This window comes from Phyllobates terribilis, unplaced genomic scaffold (assembly GCF_046119375.1).
Source record: "Phyllobates terribilis strain yellow unplaced genomic scaffold, ASM4611937v1 Scaffold_11__3_contigs__length_659146591, whole genome shotgun sequence".
In the NCBI taxonomy this organism is placed as follows: Eukaryota; Metazoa; Chordata; class Amphibia; order Anura; family Dendrobatidae; genus Phyllobates; species Phyllobates terribilis.
This window is the reverse complement of record NW_027362771.1, coordinates 398,267,290-398,287,149: the sequence shown is the minus strand read 5'-3', so window position 1 is coordinate 398,287,149 and position 19,860 is coordinate 398,267,290. Positions and strand designations below refer to the sequence as shown.

The 19,860-nt window shown below is 45.7% G+C and overlaps 1 protein-coding gene across 3 annotated transcripts in view; it reads left to right on the top strand.

Annotated features, from left to right (window-relative positions):
• The window catches only part of CYP19A1 (cytochrome P450 family 19 subfamily A member 1), a 68,272-nt gene that overhangs the window by 24,141 nt on the left and 24,271 nt on the right, over positions 1-19,860 (top strand). For all 3 annotated transcript variants that reach the window (XM_073650832.1, XM_073650833.1, XM_073650831.1), the window contains 2 exons: positions 3,337-3,491; positions 6,423-6,599. In XM_073650832.1, coding sequence (XP_073506933.1) covers positions 3,337-3,491; positions 6,423-6,599 — 332 coding nt within the window. The remainder of the gene's footprint in view (positions 1-3,336; positions 3,492-6,422; positions 6,600-19,860) is intronic.

The window sequence follows — 19,860 nt, the reverse complement described above, 5'->3', positions numbered from 1 at the left end:
TCTTCATTAAAGTATATAAGAAAAAGATTAGATTGTGTCAATAATTAGATGAGATGTAGTATGAAAATAAAATGTATTTTTAATAGCCTGATTTGTAATGCCGTGATGCGCTACTCTGCCCTAGGTCCCGCACCATGTGATGTTACAACTTTGCTAAGGCAGGGATAAAAATAAAAGAAAATGAAGCTCGTGACGCCAAGGTGCACTTAATTAACCTCTGCTTCATGGTAGTGTGATGATATATGGTGCACTCCAATAGTCCAGAAAAACAGGGATTCCAGAGAGGCTATTGATAAACGTTATTTGTTGCACGAATACACAGGTACATCCAGACAAACGATTATTCAACAGAGATTCAATTCCAATGCAGCAATCACAGTTACGTCCCAGTATAGTAATGCAGATACATAAATGGTGCAGTGATTCCTGAATGCCAGCTTCTGCTTATCTGCACAGTCTTTATCACACAGCTGTCTGCATCTGAGGCTATGGTTTCTCATATACAGGAGCTATGGCTGCCTTCTTACCTCCAGCTCCTCTTAGACACACTTTTCCACAAAATGTCTCCTTCTCTCTGGGTGCTAAGCCCAGGGCCAGGTCATGTGGTCTAAATGACCCGCCCCCTGGGCCGTGGGGTACCCGTTGCCGGGCTGGTAGATGTCGGGGGGAGATGTCACAGTGGCTGGCCTGGTCCGTGACCCAGGGCGGTCAATAAAAGGGGGGATTATTTATATGGGATTTATAGAGTTCGTGACGCCACCTGTGGTATCTGGTAATGATTACCAGTGCGGCTGCAGACCTCCAGGGGGTGATGGGATGGCAGCTGGGATGTTTCTGCTCCCCACAGGAGGAGCGGGCCCCCGGGGCAGTGTGGAGTTTGCTGGTGGGTGGTGATGCTGGGGCTTGTAGTGCAGGCAGGATGGCGCAGCAGGAGTAACTGACAGAGACAGGGGATTCGCTTCAATACCTTTACTGGTGCGGATGTTAGGTATGGTCCAGGGTACTCAGTAGGATGGGTGAACTTCAGGACTTCTCCCCAGTGAGCGGGTATAAGGCCTCCTGGTCCGTGTCTGCCTCTCTGTATGCTCCTGGCCAGCCTGCAACTGCACCTGGCTTATGTGTCGTGCTGTTCCTTCACCTGTCGCTCAGTAGTAGGACCTTCTGCTGGCAACCACTATCCCTGGACATCAGGGCCTTCGTGGTTCCTTGTCCTGTAATGGGTTTAGCTTCAGGTCAGCCAGGGACTTGTAGTCCTCCTGGAAAGCCGGTGATCCCTACTGGGTATATAGGACCCTGTAGGATCCTGTCCGGGGTGAGCCTATGATGCTCCTCTGCCCCCTCAACTCCTTTCTCCTTTCTCCTCTTGCCTTCGGCCACACTCGGGGGCCCTCAGAACTCAGCAGCAAACGTGCTGCGTCTTCGCTGCTCTCACCGTCAGCACGCTCTCAGACTCTCTGGCTCTGTCTGAACTACTAACTAAACTGGCTCCACCCTCCATATATAACGGGCTCCCTCTGGTGGTGTGAGGTGGAAGGGTGGAGGTGTTTGTATGTAATGAGGGCTTCTTGTGGAGAAGTCCGCCCATGCACCCTTGGTCCTGTGGTACCTGTGCACAGCAGGGTGCCACATAACCATGTGACCTTATGGCCATATAGCGAAAGCAGGGCTGCTCGGTTAACTCTTTACAACCTCCTGATAGCAGAACATAATAAGTACATCATTTTATGCATATATAAACTACTTCTATATACTGAATTCTAAGGTACATTATCTGCAAAGGAAATGAGAACATAGTGCAAACATAATGAGGTAGCTGCTAGCTCTGTAACATCTTAACAGCACATACACAAAAACTTTGGGGCATTACAGATTAAAAAGTCAGACTGCAGTAGATGACTGTAATGGTTTACTAATTTGTGGTGACTTAGTGCCACTGGTCAGTGTCACGTCACAAACGCTTTGACTCGCTGCGAGTCTCTGCCAGCTTTTCTACTGAGGAGGATCTACTTCATTAATATTAGCGCTACTGTCAATCTTTCCTTGGTAAATATATAAATTAATTAACCCCTGTACTCTTTCCCCCAATTCATTACCAGTCACTCTCCTATGTCCTCAATACCCAACCACGGTGCACCTCACGCTCCCTCAATTCATTATTACATGCCCCCTCCCCCTCAATTCATTATGCCATGTCCTCTCTCCCACCCCTCACCCTTAAAGGGAACCTGTCACGTAAAAAAACGGTATTAACCTGCAGATATTATTATTACTATTTATTTATATAGCGCAATTGATTCCATGGTGCTGTACATAAGGAGGGGTTACATACCAAGTAAAAATATCACTTACAGTAAACAAACTATCAATGATAGACTAGTACGGAGGGAAGAGGACCCTGCCCTTGCAGGCTTACATTCTACAGATATGGGGTTAATCTGCAGGTTAATAGCATTCTGAAGCCGTGCAGCTACTGCTGAGTGCCTCGCTGTGGGAGGAAATGAACTTTATTCCTCCTGTCAACCCCTCAGTTATAGTGGTGGGCCGGCAAGGCTTCAGTCATCATTCAGTGCATAGTGCGTGGCAGCTGTAACCAAGTCCTCAGCATTGACTAACAGCCAGAGCAGCATTAGAGCTCATCATTAGAGCAGGCTGTCAGCCAGTGCTCTAATTAACCTGCAGATTAACTCCATAGCTCCTCTCCTCAACCCCAGCCCTCTATTCATTATACCTTCCTCTCTCCCACCCACCACCCTCTATTCATTATACCTTCCTCTCTCCCACCCACCACCCTCTATTCATTATACCATCCTCGATCCCACCCCAATTTCATTTATTTTATTGAAAGAAATAGCTTTTAATATTCACCTCTCAATATGATCTCCTGCAGTTCCCTACATATTGAGGTCACTGCGTACATACTGGCGTGATAAAGTCATCACACCAGCGTTGGCTGAGGCACTGTCACAGGCTGATGACATCATTGCGCCTCCACATCACAGGAAAAGCAATGGGAGATCCCCTGGAGCTGTGCTGCCATTCTGTATTGCCGTCAGTGGAGCTTCAGGAAAGCTCCCTGACCCCCCGGAGCATTCGGCCCCGAGCGGTAGCCCAGATTGCCCTCATTATAATCCCCCTATGTGACCATGTGCATAAGCTTTTGAAGCAGAGCTATACAAATAATAATAACACGAAGGACACTTTTCATACCTGAACCACAAGGATTTACCACATACAGTTTTGAGTAGTAAACTATTTAATAAATCACTAACGTCAGTTTTTGCTTTTTCTGTCGTGCATATGTTATATGTGCTGAATATGATAATTATTTCCCCACAGGTCTTCAGCAACATGCCATGTAATGAAGCACAATCATTATGTGTCAAGGTTTGGCAGTAAATTGGGATTACAGTGTATTGGCATGAATGAAAATGGGATTATATTCAACAGTAACCCAACTTTATGGAAAGTCATACGGCCTTTCTTCAACAAAGGTAAATATTATTGTTATACAGTTGTTTCCAAATAATACATTTCCAATACATTTTGTTTCAATTTGCTACGAAAAAAGAACAAAAGAAAATATTTTGGAAAGAGTAAAGCCAAAGAACATTTTACTGATTTCAAAAAGAACCCTCCAAGATAGGACTATGCAAAACATAACTATCAAAGTTAAAATTTAGGACAAAATATAAGAAGTAAATCAGGAATGCATAGTGATACAGATACATTGTGATGGAAATAAAGAAGAAAAGGGGTATCACACTGCCACCTGCTGGCAATGGTTGACACTGCAGCACATTTATTTCAGCACAATATATTATATTAAAATCTTTGATAAAAATAAACTGTAACTGTAAAGAGTGTTTGTCCTTAAGCAGTGAACCATGAAAAACCTTTATAGTCTTATTTTGTATTTTCAATAGTGTCATAATATCAGATTTACTTGGTATTTTCTGCCATTGTCAATGTATTGTAACTATCAACAGTAGGACAACTTCTGTTATGGAATCTGCTTTCATAGAAGCAATCATGCTTGAGATCCACTACTATTAGTCTGAACAGAGATTCAGCCCCTGGTGATAAAAACTGATCACTGGGGGGTATTCAGCCTCCTGATTTATGTGGATTAGCTGATGGCTAGCCCAGCAGGTCTTATGTAGCCAAACCTCTGCAGACAGAAGACAGAAAACACTGCACATATGTGGTGTTTTTTCATCAAATATATATGACTTTGTATATGTGAAAGCTGACAAAGGGTTCATTTTCCTCAACACATTTTGTCACAGTGAACTTGCGTACCCTTTGATTATGTGTATTCCTGAATTCCACATAAATATATTTAGAAAACTCTGTTTGCTCATTCAAACTTTCAGTAGATTATTCACTTTCTACAGTTTGCTATTTGACAATGAAGCACAAATCATCCAGGAGAGAAGGTGCATAATGCAATCAGCATAGCAGTTGTATAAAGCACCACACTCACACAAGCTCAACTTTACTTGTTATTTGCATTCATAGAATTGAAAAATGTCTTTTCAGAACATTCTCTGATAACTATATACGCTGATTGCTTTTTTTTCTTTAATGTGGAATGTTTAATACATTTAGTGGACAATTAAGCAGTCAGCCACATTGTTATGCTACTTGGGTTAATTTGTTGCATTATTTGAAGTGGTTTTCCCGCTAAAAAAATGTAGGTAAATTTATTTTAATTAGTAAATAGAACTTTATAATAAAGTTTACATCTAAAAGGTACCCCGATCTTCAGCTGTAAGCTTTGGTCCTAGCAGGTCCCATTCCAGTTTGTGTCTGACACAGAGTAAAGTTTCCGGTCTAAGCACATGGCCAGAGCTGGGTGCAAAAATGGCTGGCTAATTACTCAATTCAATAACTAAACCATACCCCTTCATTGTCTGTATGTAAACTGTGTCAGGGAATGGGGTTGGCTTAGTTATTGAAAGAACAGCCAGTCCCCTTCACATATAACTCTGGTTACGTGGTGACACAGAAAACTACTGTGTCAGATGCAAACTGGAAGACCACCTGCTTGGACCTGGGCTGGAGTGTGAATCTAAAGCCTAGGGCACTTCTGAAACATGAACTATATATAGTACATAACATACTAATGTAAACAGATTTAACTCCAATCACCATGTTGTCTCCATTCCTCAGTCCCATGACACACATTGGATCATTCAATAACTATCTCCATGATTCCTGACCTTTAAGAATCATCCTTACGCCCATGAGGCAAGATCTTGCATGAAGCCCCAGACCGAGGAAGATTGACAGTCGTCTTGTGTTTCTTCCACTTTCTGATAATTGTGCCAACAGTTGTTGCCTTCTCACCAAGCTGCTTGCCTATTGTCCTATAGCCCATCCAAGCCTTGTGCAGGTCTACAATTTTGTCCTTGGTGTCCTTAGACTGCTCTTTAGTCTTGACTATGGTGGAGAGATTGGAGTGTGATTGATTGAGTGTGTGGAGAGGTGTCTTTTATACAGGTAACAAGTTCAAACAAGTGCAATTAATACAGGTAATGAGTGCAGAGTAGGAGGGCTTCTTAAAGAAAAACTAACAGGTCTGTGAGAGAGAATTCTTGCTGGTTGGTAGGTGATCAAATACTTATTGCATACAATAAAATGCAATTTAATTATTTAAAAATCATACAATGTGATTTTCTGGTTTTTATTTTTAGATTCTGTCTCTCACAGTTGAAGTGTATTATAAAAATTGCAGACCTCTCCATTCTTTGTAGGTGGGAAAACTTGTAAAATTGGAAGTGTATCAAATACTCATTTTCCCCACTGTAATTGCAGAGGTTATTCTTTCAATATTCCATTACAGTGGTGCACTCTACTCCTGTGGTAGATATGTCACCACATAGATAAATGTTAACATATTAAATAGAGTTGACCCATGACATGAAATATCCATGTTATGTGACCATTTCCTTCATTGCTCCTTTAGAAATTCAAAGGTGATTGGCACTTGATACAGCTGTAACAAAAAATATAGTACAGGTGCCCAGACCTAGTACAGTAAAGTAACCAAACATGCACCACTCCCAATGCATGTTTCGCCATTAAGGCTTCATCTGAGCAATAAAATATAAATGAAAAAATAGAGGCTTCACAGCTACAGGATTTTTCTTTTACAGGTGATCCTTTCTAAAAAAAAAAAAGACTCTGTTGTCAGTTGAATATTAGCTCTTAAAAATGTAAATGGATCCCAAGATACAGTAAAACATTCCTATCCTTTCCATATGAACAGAACCTCATATAACCAGGGACCAGTCACTGATAGTGGTTCATTTGGAGGAATTATCTAGGTAGTTATTGTGATTTTTGCATTGTGATTTTTTTTCTTTTGCCATAAGGTTGTACAAGGTTATTTAACTCATACTTGTTGATTTTTTTTTTAGCTTTGTCTGGACCTGGGCTATTACAGACCACAGAGCACTGCATTAACTCAACCAAACATTTCCTGGGAAAGCTGAGTGATGTCACTGATGATCTGGGCAAAGTAAATGTCCTCAAGCTAATGAGGTTGATTATGTTAGACGTCTCAAACAACCTTTTCCTCAGAATTCCATTAGATGGTAGGTAAATTAGCAAACCTGTACATTGTAAATCAGTGGGGTGATTTATGAGAACTGATAGTAGCGGTGGAAAGTAACTAATCACGTCACGCTGTCATACAATCTGAGTAAAATAAAAGTCACTGGAAATAAATACAATGTATCTGACCCATCAGACAGTATATTCTTACCCTGTAGGAATCATCCATTTAGTGTTCTTTTCTTGAGGCTCAGAAAGCTGTCTCCTTTAAGAAGATTTTTGGTGATTTTCAGCATTAGTATTTATCTTTGAAGAACAGCTCATGACTGTAAATAGCCAAGTGGTGAACCCACAACAAATCTGTATTTGTCCAGAAATATACTCAGCGAGCGCACTCAATGAAATAGCCTACATTTCCTCTTTATACATGGGTTCTATCCAAGCCATCTCGCACTGTGCTTGTGTACTCTCTACATTGTAGAAAAGACTCACGTCTGAATTTTTTGTAAATACCTATTAGAATTTAGACACCATTAAATACTATATATTTTAGTCTAGTTCAAAACAGAATGGACAGCTTTATATGCAATCAATATTTTCTGAATTTCATTATTTCATCGTAATTCCTAATGAAACAAAAAGCTTAATAAGTTTTAGTAGTACTTTTAATTTCATTGCAGTAACCATGAATCACCACAGCATAACTTGGAATGGGGCGCTCTCCACCTTGACATGGAAGCCTTAGGATTATCTTGGCGACTATTATCTTATGTTTTTCCCCCTGTCCTTATCATCTAGTGATTAGTGTTGAGCGAGCACTAAAATGCTCGGGTGCTCAAAGCTCGGGCCGAGCTCGCCGTGATACTCGGGTGCTTGACCCGAGCAACGAGCCCAATGTTAGTCTATGGGAGACTCGAGCATTTTTGCGGTGGCACCCCCAGCAGTCTTTTAAAAGCCTAACAAGTGCCCAAAACGATAGTGACAGTGCTCAAATGACATGGGGACAGCATGGGGATCGCCCCAGGAAGCATTTCTGACCCCCAGGTCACTGCTGTCAACAATGTGGTCAGAGGTATTAAGCCACTTTTACAGGCTCACAATAAAACGTTCAAAAACGAAAGTGAAACTTTTTTCCTGTGAAATATGTTAAGGAACATCCTTTCCAGGGTAAAGACTTGTGTATAAGTTAAAATAAATGACCAAAAACAAAAATACTCCTCCACACCTTCGGCTATGTTCACAAGTAGCATTTTTTATGCGTTTTTGCACTTTTGTATTGCTTTCAACTATGACAAATGCATTCACCGTGAAATGTCATTTTAACATTTTACAACCTTATCTGGCCATGTGCTGTGTGACACATGCATAAAGTGCTGAAAAGACAAGGGAACAGCATGGGGAAGACCCCTGGAAGCATCTCTGACTCCCAGGTCACTGTCTAAAAGTGTGCCCATCATAAGTGATCCTTACCGCATCAGAAGATGCAGACTTGCAACTATCCCCATGCAAGTTCTAGTCCCAGGGCAGTGTTCAATTGTACCTCCCCCATTCCTTGCAATACAAGCTCAAGTATGCAGCCTGCCACCCACCCACCCCCAGGCTGCAATACCATACTGCTTGCTTGCTTGAACTTGAAATTGGGCCTTTTAGGCATGTGGAGGCAGAATCTGGCCACCACGTCATGGCTGTGTTGGCGGCCTGGAATCCATACTCAGTCCCCAGCCGCCCGGCGGCCGGGTGTCCATACTCGGTCCCCAGCCGCCCCGCGGCCGGGTGTCCACACACGGTCCCCAGCCGCCTGGGGGCAGCCGGGTGTCCATAAACGGTCCCCAGCCGCCCCTATTTCTCCTTGGAACATCCCCCCACACACTTTTCTTAGCCTGGCCTGCTTTAGGCAGCATTGGAAGAGCCCACCAGAGAACCAGACACCTCCGGTGGGCCCTGACTTCTCCATCGGTGGAGTTGAGAGTGCCAAGGTGAGGAGCATGATGATGATGACAGAAGTTAGCATCTGCTATGTTTTCTTTTAATGCAAGTGTAAGTGTGCAGCCTGCCACCCACCCACCCCCAGACTGCAATTCCATACTGCTAACTTGCACTTGAAATGGGGCCTTTTAGTTTGGAGGAGGCCGAAGCTGGCCACTACCTCATGGCTGCTTCGGCAGCGAGGTATCCATACTCAGTCCCCAGACGCCCATATTTGTCCTGGTGTGCCTTATACATAAGATTAAGCGCGTATACCAAAACATTACCTGTGCCCTCCCCAGTGCATTTAGTGGGAAGGAGAGCCTATTCCGCTGTAGTGTGTGCATGCCAAACCCCTGTTCATGGTACATGCGAAGATGCCTCCCACCTTGCACCTGTCGTTGCAGACTTGCAACTATCCCCATTCAAGTCCTTGTCCCAGGGCAGTGTTCAATTGTACCTCTCCCATTCCTTGCAATTCAAGCGCAAGTATGCAGCCTGCCACCCACCCACCCCCAGGCTGCAATACCATACTGCTTGCTTGCTTGCACTTTAAATTGGGCCTTTTAGGCATGTGGAGGTGGAATCTGGCCACCACGCCATGGCTGTGTCGGCGGCCTGGTATCCATACTCAGTCCCCAGCCGCCTGGTGGCCGGGTGTCCCCGCTTGCTCCCCAGCCTCCAGGGGGTGGCCCGGTGTCAATACTCGGTCCCCAGCCACCCCTATTTGTCCCGGTAACCTTTCCCACACTTTTCTTAGCCTGGCCTGCTTTAGGGCAGCATTGGCCGAGCCCACCGGACTATCAGACTCCTCCGGTGGGCCCTGGCTTCTCCATCAGGGGAGTTGAGAGTGCCAAGGTGAGGAGCATGATGAGGATGATAGAAGTTAGCATCTGCTTTGTTTTGTTGTAATGCAAGCGCATGTATGTAGTAGCGGCTAGGCCTGAGGTGGTCAGCGTTTTGGCGCATATCCTACCTCCTCCGAGGATTGCTGGATGTTTTCCTGCTACTATCCAAGTTCTATGACTCCCGTTAAAACAAAGCTTCAGGTGATAAATGATGGATGAGGTAGTGGCAAAGGAGAAAGAGCAGGAGAAACAGGGACCATTCACATCAATATCAGGCCAGTCAACCAGATATGTCTTGTAGGATATGTTTCTGTAACAAAAGGAGCGGTTCGGCTACACAGTTATAGGGCATACAGTGAGTGCAATGCCTACCAAAAATTTCGAGCCACTCCAATGCCCCTTGGAAATTACATGGAGGTCAGAGGGCATTAACTAAACCTTTTTTTCCATTTATAGCAACTGGGTCTCCCGTGCACTGTTGGCCTAAGCAGTGAATGGAAGGCTTTCCAAAAATTATGAGGAACTGCAATGCCCCTTACAAGAGCCATGTGTGGCACCCCAGGGGTCTGGTCACCACAGTAATAGAGATATTACGTCGGAGAGCAAGTGGGAGGTTTCCTGGTCAGGATCCCTTAAACATGCAACATCCTCCTGCCCCAATCCTGGGAGGGGAGAATTCTGCCCTTATAAACTGGATCTGGGGCGGGGTTGAGTGAGTCAGAGAACAGTCAGAGTCAGAGTGAGAGCAAGGGAAAGTAACAGCAAGGAGCTCTGTAGGAGCTAGGAGCTAAAGACCAGGGGCTGGAAGCTGAGCAGAGCTCGCCCTGGCAGAAGACAATAGGAACCGGACACAGGAGTCCGAAGCTGTGAGGACTTATATATCCAGCAGCAGAAACCAGCCGGCAGGGGATTTCAGGTCCTCTGGCCATAGAAGCCGGGAGGCTCAGTCACAAGCAAGGGACCAGCACCGCCGTCGTGGAGCGGAGGCTAACAGAAGGCCCCAAGTCACCAGCCATACGGGTGAGCACTACACGGTACACTCAGGGACATGGGCTACTTCTTCCCGCTTACAGCAAGGTAGCCAGGAAGAGTGCAGACAGACGGGGAGGCCTACAACTCCACCTGGCCAGGGGAACTCCTGCTTGCTCACAGACTGACCAGGCCTCTTATGCTAGCCAGTACTCCTGGGAGGGTCTACCTTATAATCATCAGTAAAGACCCTGAACTGCACTGCAAAGACTCTGAGTCATTCCTGCTGCGCTCGTGCACCATCACCCCCATCATCCACACTCACTGCCCTGAGGCTATACTCCTCCCGAGGGGAGTTATCCCATTCTATGCTGCGCACACAACACCAGCCTCAGCGGTCTGCCTCGCAGCGGTGGTACTCCCTGACCGCAGTCGGACAATTAACCTCAAAACCTAAGAAAGACTGCCACTGGTTTGACCAGCCTGAGCCACGGTACCGGGTCACTGCCACGGAGACTACAGACCCCAGAGACCCGGCGCCGGGTATCCCACACACGTGTACACACGGCCCAGGGGGCGCGTCACATGCAGTACAGCATATTACAAACATAAGTCCCATTATTGGGGAGTGGGTGTCCCATGGTATTTGCTTATGCTTTCCAAGCAAAAGCTGCCAAAAATTAGGATGGAGCAACTTGCAATGCCCCTTACAAGAGCCATGCAGTACAGCATATTACAAACATAAGTCCCATTATTGGGGAGTGGGTGTCCCATAGTATTTGCTTATACTTTCCCAGCAAAAGCTGCCAAAAATTAGGGCGGAGCAACTTGCAATGCCCCTTACAAGAGCCATGCAGTACAGCATATTACAAACATAAGTCCCATTATTGGGGAGTGGGTGTCCCATAGTATTTGCTTATGCTTTCCCAGCAAAAGCTGCCCAAAATTAGGACGGAGCAACTTGCAATGCCCCTTACAAGAGCCATGCAGTACAGCATATTACAAACATAAGTCCCATTATTGGGGAGTGGGTGTCCCATAGTATTTGCTTATGCTTTCCCAGCAAAAGCTGCCCAAAATTAGGACGGAGCAACTTGCAATGCCCCTTACAAGAGCCATGCAGTACAGCATATTACAAACATAAGTCCCATTATTGGGGAGTGGGTGTCCCATAGTATTTGCTTATGCTTTCCCAGCAAAAGCTGCCAAAAATTAGGACGGAGCAACTTGCAATGCCCCTTACAAGAGCCATGCAGTACAGCATATTACAAACATAAGTCCCATTATTGGGGAGTGGGTGTCCCATAGTATTTGCTTATGCTTTCCCAGCAACAGCTGCCAAAAATTAGGACGGAGCAACTTGCAATGCCCTTACAAGAGCCATGCAGTACAGCATATTACAAACATAAGTCCCATTATTGGGGAGTGGGTGTCCCATAATATTTGCTTATGCCTTGCAAGCAAAAGCTGCCAAAAACAAGGACGGAGGAACTTGCAATGCTGGCACCCTGGTGGTATAGTGGTGGTGGAGGCTGAGGATAAGGAGAAGAAGATTAAACAGCCGAAACGAGGAAGCATATACCCATGTGTGGGTGTGAAGTGGTGCATGTGAATACACCTCCCGAAATAACACAGTGGATTTGACTTTATGTTACTCTGCTGTCATTTGGTGGTGATGAGAAGTCTGGCCCAATCCAGCCCTTGTTCATTTTGATAAGGGTCAGCTTGTCAGCATTGTCAGTAGACAGGCGAGTGCGCTTATCAGTTATAATTCCCCCAGCGGCACTAAAAACACGCTCCGATAACACGCTAGCGGCAGGGCAGGCCAGGACCTCCAAGGCGTACAGAGCGAGTTCATTCCAAGTGTCCAGCTTGGATACCCAATAATTAAAAGGCACAGAGGAATCACGGAGGACGCTGGTACGATCGGCAAGGTACTCCCTCACCATCTTTTGAAACTTTCCACTCCTTGTGAGAGTACCCCGCGCCTCAGGGCCTGTAAGCTGGGCGGGTGTCAGAAAACTGTCCCAGAACATTGACAGTGTTCCCCTGCCTCTGCTGGATTGAAGTTGCATCTCTCTCGCCTGTACGCCTTGGTTGGGCAATGAACTGTGACCTCTGCCGCTAGCGTGTTCAGATGGGAATTTTTTTAAGAGTTCTGCAGCAAGGGCCTTCTGGTATTGCCCCATTTTTGTAGACCTCTCCACCTCAGGAATAAGAGAGTGAAAGTTCTCCTTGTAGCGGGGGTCTACAAGTGTCACCAACCAGTAATGACTGTCACCCAACATTTTGACAACGCGAGGGTCACGGTTAAGGCAGCGTAACATAAAGTCAGCCATGCGTGCCAGACTGGTAACGGGCAAGATTTCCGTGTCCTCACCAAGATGACGACTGACCATGCTCTCCTCCTCCTCCTCCTCTTTCTCCTCCCCCCTGTCCTCAGGCCACCCACGCTGAACCGACGGTATGACACTTGTACAGGTACTACCGTCTACAACGCATGATAGCAGCTCCTGTTCTTCCTCCTCCTCCTCCTCCTCTCCCTCATTGTCCCCCAATGCACGTTGGGATGAGATGAGGCTGGGCTGTGTGTAATCGCCCGCTACGGCTTCTTGATCCATCTCATCATATTCTGGCTGCAATGCCTCCTCTTTAATTCTCTGCAGAGAGCGTTGCAAAAGACAGACAAGTGGGATGCTGACACTAATGATGGCGTCATCGCCACTCACCATCTTGGTGGCCTCCTCAAAGTTTGTCAGGATGGTACATATGTCAGACATCCAGGTCCACTCCTGAGGTCTTATGTATGGAGTCTGACCTGAATATCGACGGCCTTGTTGCAGCTGGTACTCCACAACTGCTCTCTTCTGCTCACAAATCCTTTGCAACATGTGGAGGGTAGAGTTCCAACGTGTGGGGACATCACACACCAGTCGGTGTGCCGGAAGCTGCAAACGCTGCTGCAACACAGCAAGGGCGGCGGAAGCTGTAGCCGACTTGCGAAAATGAGCTGACAGGCGGCGTACTTTCACGAGCAGATCTGGCAACTCCGGGTACGATTTAAGAAACCACTGAACCACGAGGTTAAGCACATGAGCCAGGCATGGTAAGTGTGTGATCTCACCTCGCCTCAGAGCCGCCACCAGGTTACGGCCATTGTCACACACGACAATGCCGGGATGTAGGTTCAGCGGTCTCAGGCACAGATCTGCCTGCTCTTTCACAGCTGTCCACAACTCACAAGCAGTGTGAGGTTTATCACCTAAGCTTATGAGTTTCAGCACAGCCTGTTGCCGCTTGGCGGAGGCAGTACTGCAATGCTTCCAGCTTGTAACTGATGTGGTGATATCTGAGATGGAGGCTGAACATGAGGAGGAGGAGGAGGAGGAGGATGCGCAGGAGCTGTACACTGTGGGGGCAACTCTGACTGACATAGGGCCCGCAATCCTCGGTGTGGGGAGGATGTGTTCCGTCCCAAGGTCCGACTGGGTCCCGGCTTCCACTATGTTTACCCAGTGTGCCGTCAGAGAGATGTACCGTCCCTGGCCACAAGCACTTGTCCACGTGTCCGTTGTCAGGTGGACTCTCCCAGTAACTGCGTTGTTGAGGGCACGGCAGATGCTTTGGGACACGTGCTTGTGTAGTGCGGGGATGGCACACCGGGCAAAATAGTGTCGGCTGGGGACCGAGTACCGAGGGACGGCCACCGCCATAAGATTGCGGAAGGATTCCGTCTTCACCAGCCTAAAAGGCAGCATTTCCAATGCAAGCAGTCGTGAAATGTGCGAATTTAGGACTGTGGCCTGTGGGGCGTTAGCTGCGAATTTCCGCTTTCGTTCAAAGGTCTAGGATATGGACAATTGAACGCTGCGATGGGACGTGGACGTGGACGTTGATGCTGTTTCTTGAGAAACTGCCATAACAAGTGAAGACTGAGAGGAGGGGGCATCTTTACATGCAGTATGGACAGGGTATTGCCTTGCACACACAACAGGGGGTTCTATTGTACGCACAACAGTGGAAGAAGCAGTGGTGACACCCGCTGACACTGGTCGTGGACCCTGGGTTTCGCCCCACAAAGTCGGGTGCTTTGCTGCCATGTGCCTGATCATGCTGGTGGTGGTCAGGCTGGTAGTTTTGTCACCCCTGCTGATGCTGGCATGGCAGGTGGAACATATGGTCTTTTTGGGGTTATCAGCAGAGTCTTTAAAAAAGTTCCAGACTCTTGAAGACCTACCGCTTGTACTGGCAACGTCCCTCGTGTTGGTGTTACGGGGAACGGTTGCCTGCCTTCTGTCTGCGGCCACCACACTGCTTCTTCCTGCCTGTTGGGGTACTCTGCCTCCCTCCTCCTGTGTGCTGCTGGCCTCACTCTGCATGTCCTCCTTCCACGTTGGGTCAGTTACTAGATCATCCACCACCTCCTCCTCTTCCACTTGCGCACCACGATCCTCCTCCTCACTTCCTGGCAATTGTGTCTCGTCATCGTCCACCTCTTGTGACAGATTGCCAATGTCGACTTCCTGTGGCCATGGCTGTTCAAATATTTGGGCATCGCAACATGGGATCTCCTCTTCCACCACTTCAAGCGTATCAGGCGAGGGGCCCAAATATGGAAATGAACCAGTGAACAGCTCTTCAGAGTGTCCAAGTGTGGGATCACTTGCTGTCTGACGACCCTCGGCATGGTGGGAGGAAGGAGCATCAAGGTGAGGAGGCGTATGCGGTCAAGACTCACGGCTACTAAGAGTTGACCGTGTGGAAGACAGACCGGAGGTGGTGGTGGCCAGGTAACTGGAAGTATTATCTGCTATCCAATTAATAACCTGTTCACACTGATCAGTTCTCAATACTGGTGTTGTTCTGTGCTTCCCTAGTAATTCGGTCAAGAAGTGGTAGCGAGAAGATGTGGCTGTTGGTTGTGGCACATTTTCACCTTGGCCACGGCCCCGTCCTCTGCACGAACCATCACCAGAACGTCCACTTCCACGTCCCTTGCCACGCGCCTTGCCCATTGTAAATGAAGTAAAATAGCTTACACTTGCACTATCAATGGAAAAAGGGTAATAAAGAGTAGATTAGAACCGTTGAAGAGGAAAACCACAGTTATTGTTTACTGGGGTATACCACACTTTTTTAAATAGAGATATTTGCGGCTGAACAGTGAGCGACACACTCAAACTGCTTTTTTTTTAGATACCAAAGGCCCAAAACTGGATAGTACAGCGATTTGACCCGTGGAACTGCGAAACCACACTGGGATGTCGGGCCTACACAAGACTATTTTCAACAGATATATTTTTGTGTCACAACAGTCAGGAGACACTACTGTTTTTCTTTACGGAAAAAACTACCAAAATCTGAATAATAGAGATTTTTTACCGTGGGATGGCAAAACCACAGTTATTGTTTACTGAGGTATACCACACTTTTTTAAATAGAGATATTGGCGGCTGAACAGTGAGCGACACACTCAAACTGCTTTTTTTTTTAGATACCAAAGGCCCAAAACTGGATAGTACAGCGATTTGACCCGTGGAACTGCGAAACCACACTGGGATGTCGGGCCTACACAAGACTATTTTCAGCAGATATATTTTTGTGTCACAACAGTCAGGAGACACTACTGTTTTTCTTTACGGAAAAAACTACCAAAACCTGGATAGTACAGCGATGAAGTGTGAAGAAGGTAAAAAAAAGGAGGATTTAGATGAAAAAAAAAGGATTTTTCCTGGCCCCCGACACCTGGTGCTAAGTCCAGCAATTTCAGCAACAGGAGCACACAGGACTGTAATGCAGCGTTTGCTGGTATAACCACTGTGTCTCCTATACAGCCTGCCTGCCTGGTATCTGGGATGGATATTAGTCCTGAAAAGGACTGTTTGTTTGTTCTGGCAGCCTTTACAGACCCTACACTAACTATTTCGCAGTTTATATCTCTCCCTAAATCAGCAGCGCTGTCCCTACACTGTCTAATCCGGAGCGACTGTGTCCAAGATGGCGGCGCCCCGTTTTAAATACTCGAGGTGACGCTGTGCAGCCAGCCAATCACTGTAATGCCCACAACCAACATGGCTGCAGCATTACAGTGACTGGCTGGCAATCCCTGCATGTTCATTGGCTCTGTAAAGAGCGACAAACATGCAGGGCGGAGACCCGAGCTCCCGTCCGAGTAACCCGGAAATGCTCGGTGCTCGCCGGACATCCCGAGTAGCGTGATGCTCGGGCGAGTACCGAGCAGTGTCGAGCATATTCGCTCAACACTACTAGTGATTCATTTTGCAGATATGTTTCCACTCTAGCTGGTATGCCCTTTTAACCTGGTGTCTTTATCATGCTTGCATCTCTATATAAAATTATAGAAAACAGCAGCTTCCGAATCATCAAAGCAATTTCACCAGAATTCAGACGTAAATTGCTTTGAAAAGTTGCAAAATTTTGGGGCAATTGGAGTTGTGCAAAAATTTTGCCTCTTTTGGCATTTTCATATCACTTTCTCCCAGGTCTGCCCAAATGGGCGAAGCTAGGGTGGGACAGGGGTGAATCAGGAGCGTAAGGCCACAGTTCATGTAATTCCTGACAAGCTATAATGTACCTTATGCCAGAAATATTACTCCAGTCTCTGACCGGAGTAAGAATTCAGGCATGGAGCTCGGAGGTGCATGCTACTGATTAAACGCTCCTGATTCATTAAGAAACATGTGCCACTTAATGAATCAGGAGGGTGTCTCCTACATGCCCGTCATCAACAAAAGGCAACCCAGTTGCATATTAAATGCGAGGCAGCGCACCATAATTGGTGCATTGAGTCACAAATAACGAAAACCACTCCAAAACAACCATATAGAAACAGAAGCTGTGTATAAATGGTTTAAATAGTAATGTTTAATTTGCAAAATCTTAAGCAATTTATAAAATTTGTGTGAAAAAGACTGACAGACGAATAGCAGCCATAAGTTATCAGAATAACAAATAACATGGAAAAATATCCAAACATATATTTATAGGTAGGAGTGACCCAAACCAACATATTTTCTAAAGTTTCTCAAGTCGAGTGGGCATGATTGGAATTAGATTAGAACGGTCACCTCTTACCTATACAAGTAACTCAGGCCGTGATTAGAAACGGATGACGCAGTCCCCAACGCGCGTCGTTAAGCAACACTTTCTCAAGGGGATTTTGCAAATTAAACATTACTATTTAAACCATCTATACTCCGTATGCTCCTGCTTCTATATGCCCATCATCTAGCCCTGCGAGATGATGTTTATAAAAAATTGATGTGTCGGGCCTATTTAGCATCAGGGTTTCTGTAATTGTCTACTTTTTCAGCCAACAGAGTAGCTCTAATCCTACTTGCTTGTTAGAAACCCCCTTCCTAATAGGATCATGGAAGGTTTAAAGATGATGTTCCCAATATATGGTCAGCTTCCACATGTAGGCAGTAATACTTATTTCACATAACTAGTGAGCGAGTGATCATTTTATAGCACAAAACAAGAAAATAAATATTTCCCTTTCTGGAATGACCGTATACTGCACATAAATAAGAAAACAATGGAAGGTTCACAACCATAAAAGGGATGGAAACCCAGGAGAATAGAAATAGGAAAGATTTCCAAACCTGTCTTATGATTATGGTTTCCTTTGACCTTCTCCTGGGACCATTCAGTATTGTACTGCTTCTACCATCGACTGGGAATACGGAACAGTGACATTATGGTGAGCTCGAAATGATTTTATGTCAGCTGAACTGAGTGAGTCCATAGGAAGTGACATTTACAATTCATAGTTGGATGGAGGGGAGAACTCAGATTGGGTATATGCAATAATTCTGTATAGAATCCAATTAATTCCGGCTGGATCTATAAATAAAACTGTATGTAAATGACCCATAGCCATTGTTTCTGTTAATGAATATAGCTGCCATAGTAACTGAAACTAATCTGAGATGCTAAAAATGGTGCCTTTAGAGATACTCTATCTGTTGTGATCGCCTTGTGTAAAAAGCTGCCTTATCTTTAGTAATGGCTGGCGTTGTGACAGAATGCGACTGGTGGGTGATACAAAACATATAAAGACTCTTTATACAATTATGCACAAGCACTACTGCAATCTGTGACGCACTGGGGTGGCTGGGGTCCACCAGTAAGGCTGGGGTCACACGGGCGTATAAAAAATAGGTTCCGTTCTCATCCAGGAGCATGGTACGATTTTTTTCTCACTTGTCATCCATATATAATCCGTTTTTTACTCAGCAGCTATTAACCTTTTACAGTCTCCCATCCTACAGAATTGCAATGTACCCATTAAAATCAGATATGGTGGCTCCATATTGTACCATACTGTGATTATTTTCTCTCACTGACTGATCAGCAGGGCCTCATTGAATAACATTGGTCCGAGTGCAATACCTATTTTATCGGTTGCCCTCTTCCGATCTATGCGGTCATGTGAGCCCTTACATTGATTCTGGGGGTCCACTCTTTAGTTACATGCAAATATTACCTGACCCTCTTTCGCATATTCCCAGACCAACATATTCTCCATACTTTTAAATGGAAAGGTGGTTGCATATGTTGCAGTTTTAACATTTTTTGTTAATTGATGTGTGATTTTGCAGATAAATAACAGTTTTGGAAACAAATTGCACATCAATTAACAATTTGAAACCCACGATGTTTTGGGGTGAAAGCACATGTCAGTATGGCTTATGGCCACATCGTAGATTGCATAGTGGCTGCTACAGGTGATCTCACCCTTTCAAAAGCTCATTTTCTCCCTTTAAGGCCCCGGCCTCACTTTCAGTATTTGGTCAGTATTTTTTCTCAGGAGTGGGAGCCAAAACCAGGTGAGGAACAATCAGAGAAAAGGTATAATAGAAACAAGTCACCAATTCTGCATTTATCACCCACTCCTGAGAAAATATACTGACCGAATACTGATAGTGGGGCCGTGGGCTTAATGATAGTTTCATACCAGACAACTCCTTTAAGGTTAAAGGGAACCTGTCAAGTCTTATCTACTGTACTATGTAAACTGCCCCCATAGCATTGTTAGTGATGCAATGTACATCACTAACACGCTTTTTTCATTAAAATTGGTGCAAATATAATGAGTATATAACATTTTCTATACTTATAATACTACCTGCTCGCTCACTCATAGGGGTGTGATCCTCGTATTCAGTGATGGGCGGGCGCCATATTCAGTCAGTTCTGGCGCCGCCCACGTATTTGAATTTTGCTCCCGGCGAACGCTGATATTTGTGGGGCGCATGCGCTCTATGACACGACCAGGCAATAAAGCTGCCAGCGCTGGGAGCCGCGCATGCGCTGTGATGCTGTGTAGTTTCCAGCTTCACTGCGCATGTGCTATGACGAGCTGCTCCCAGCACATGCGCAGTGAAGTTTCCAGCTCCAGAAACTACACAGCCTCCCAGCGCTGGAAGCTTTACTGTCTGGCTGTCCATACAGCGCATGCACCCCACAAATATTAGCGCTCGCCGGGAGCAAAATT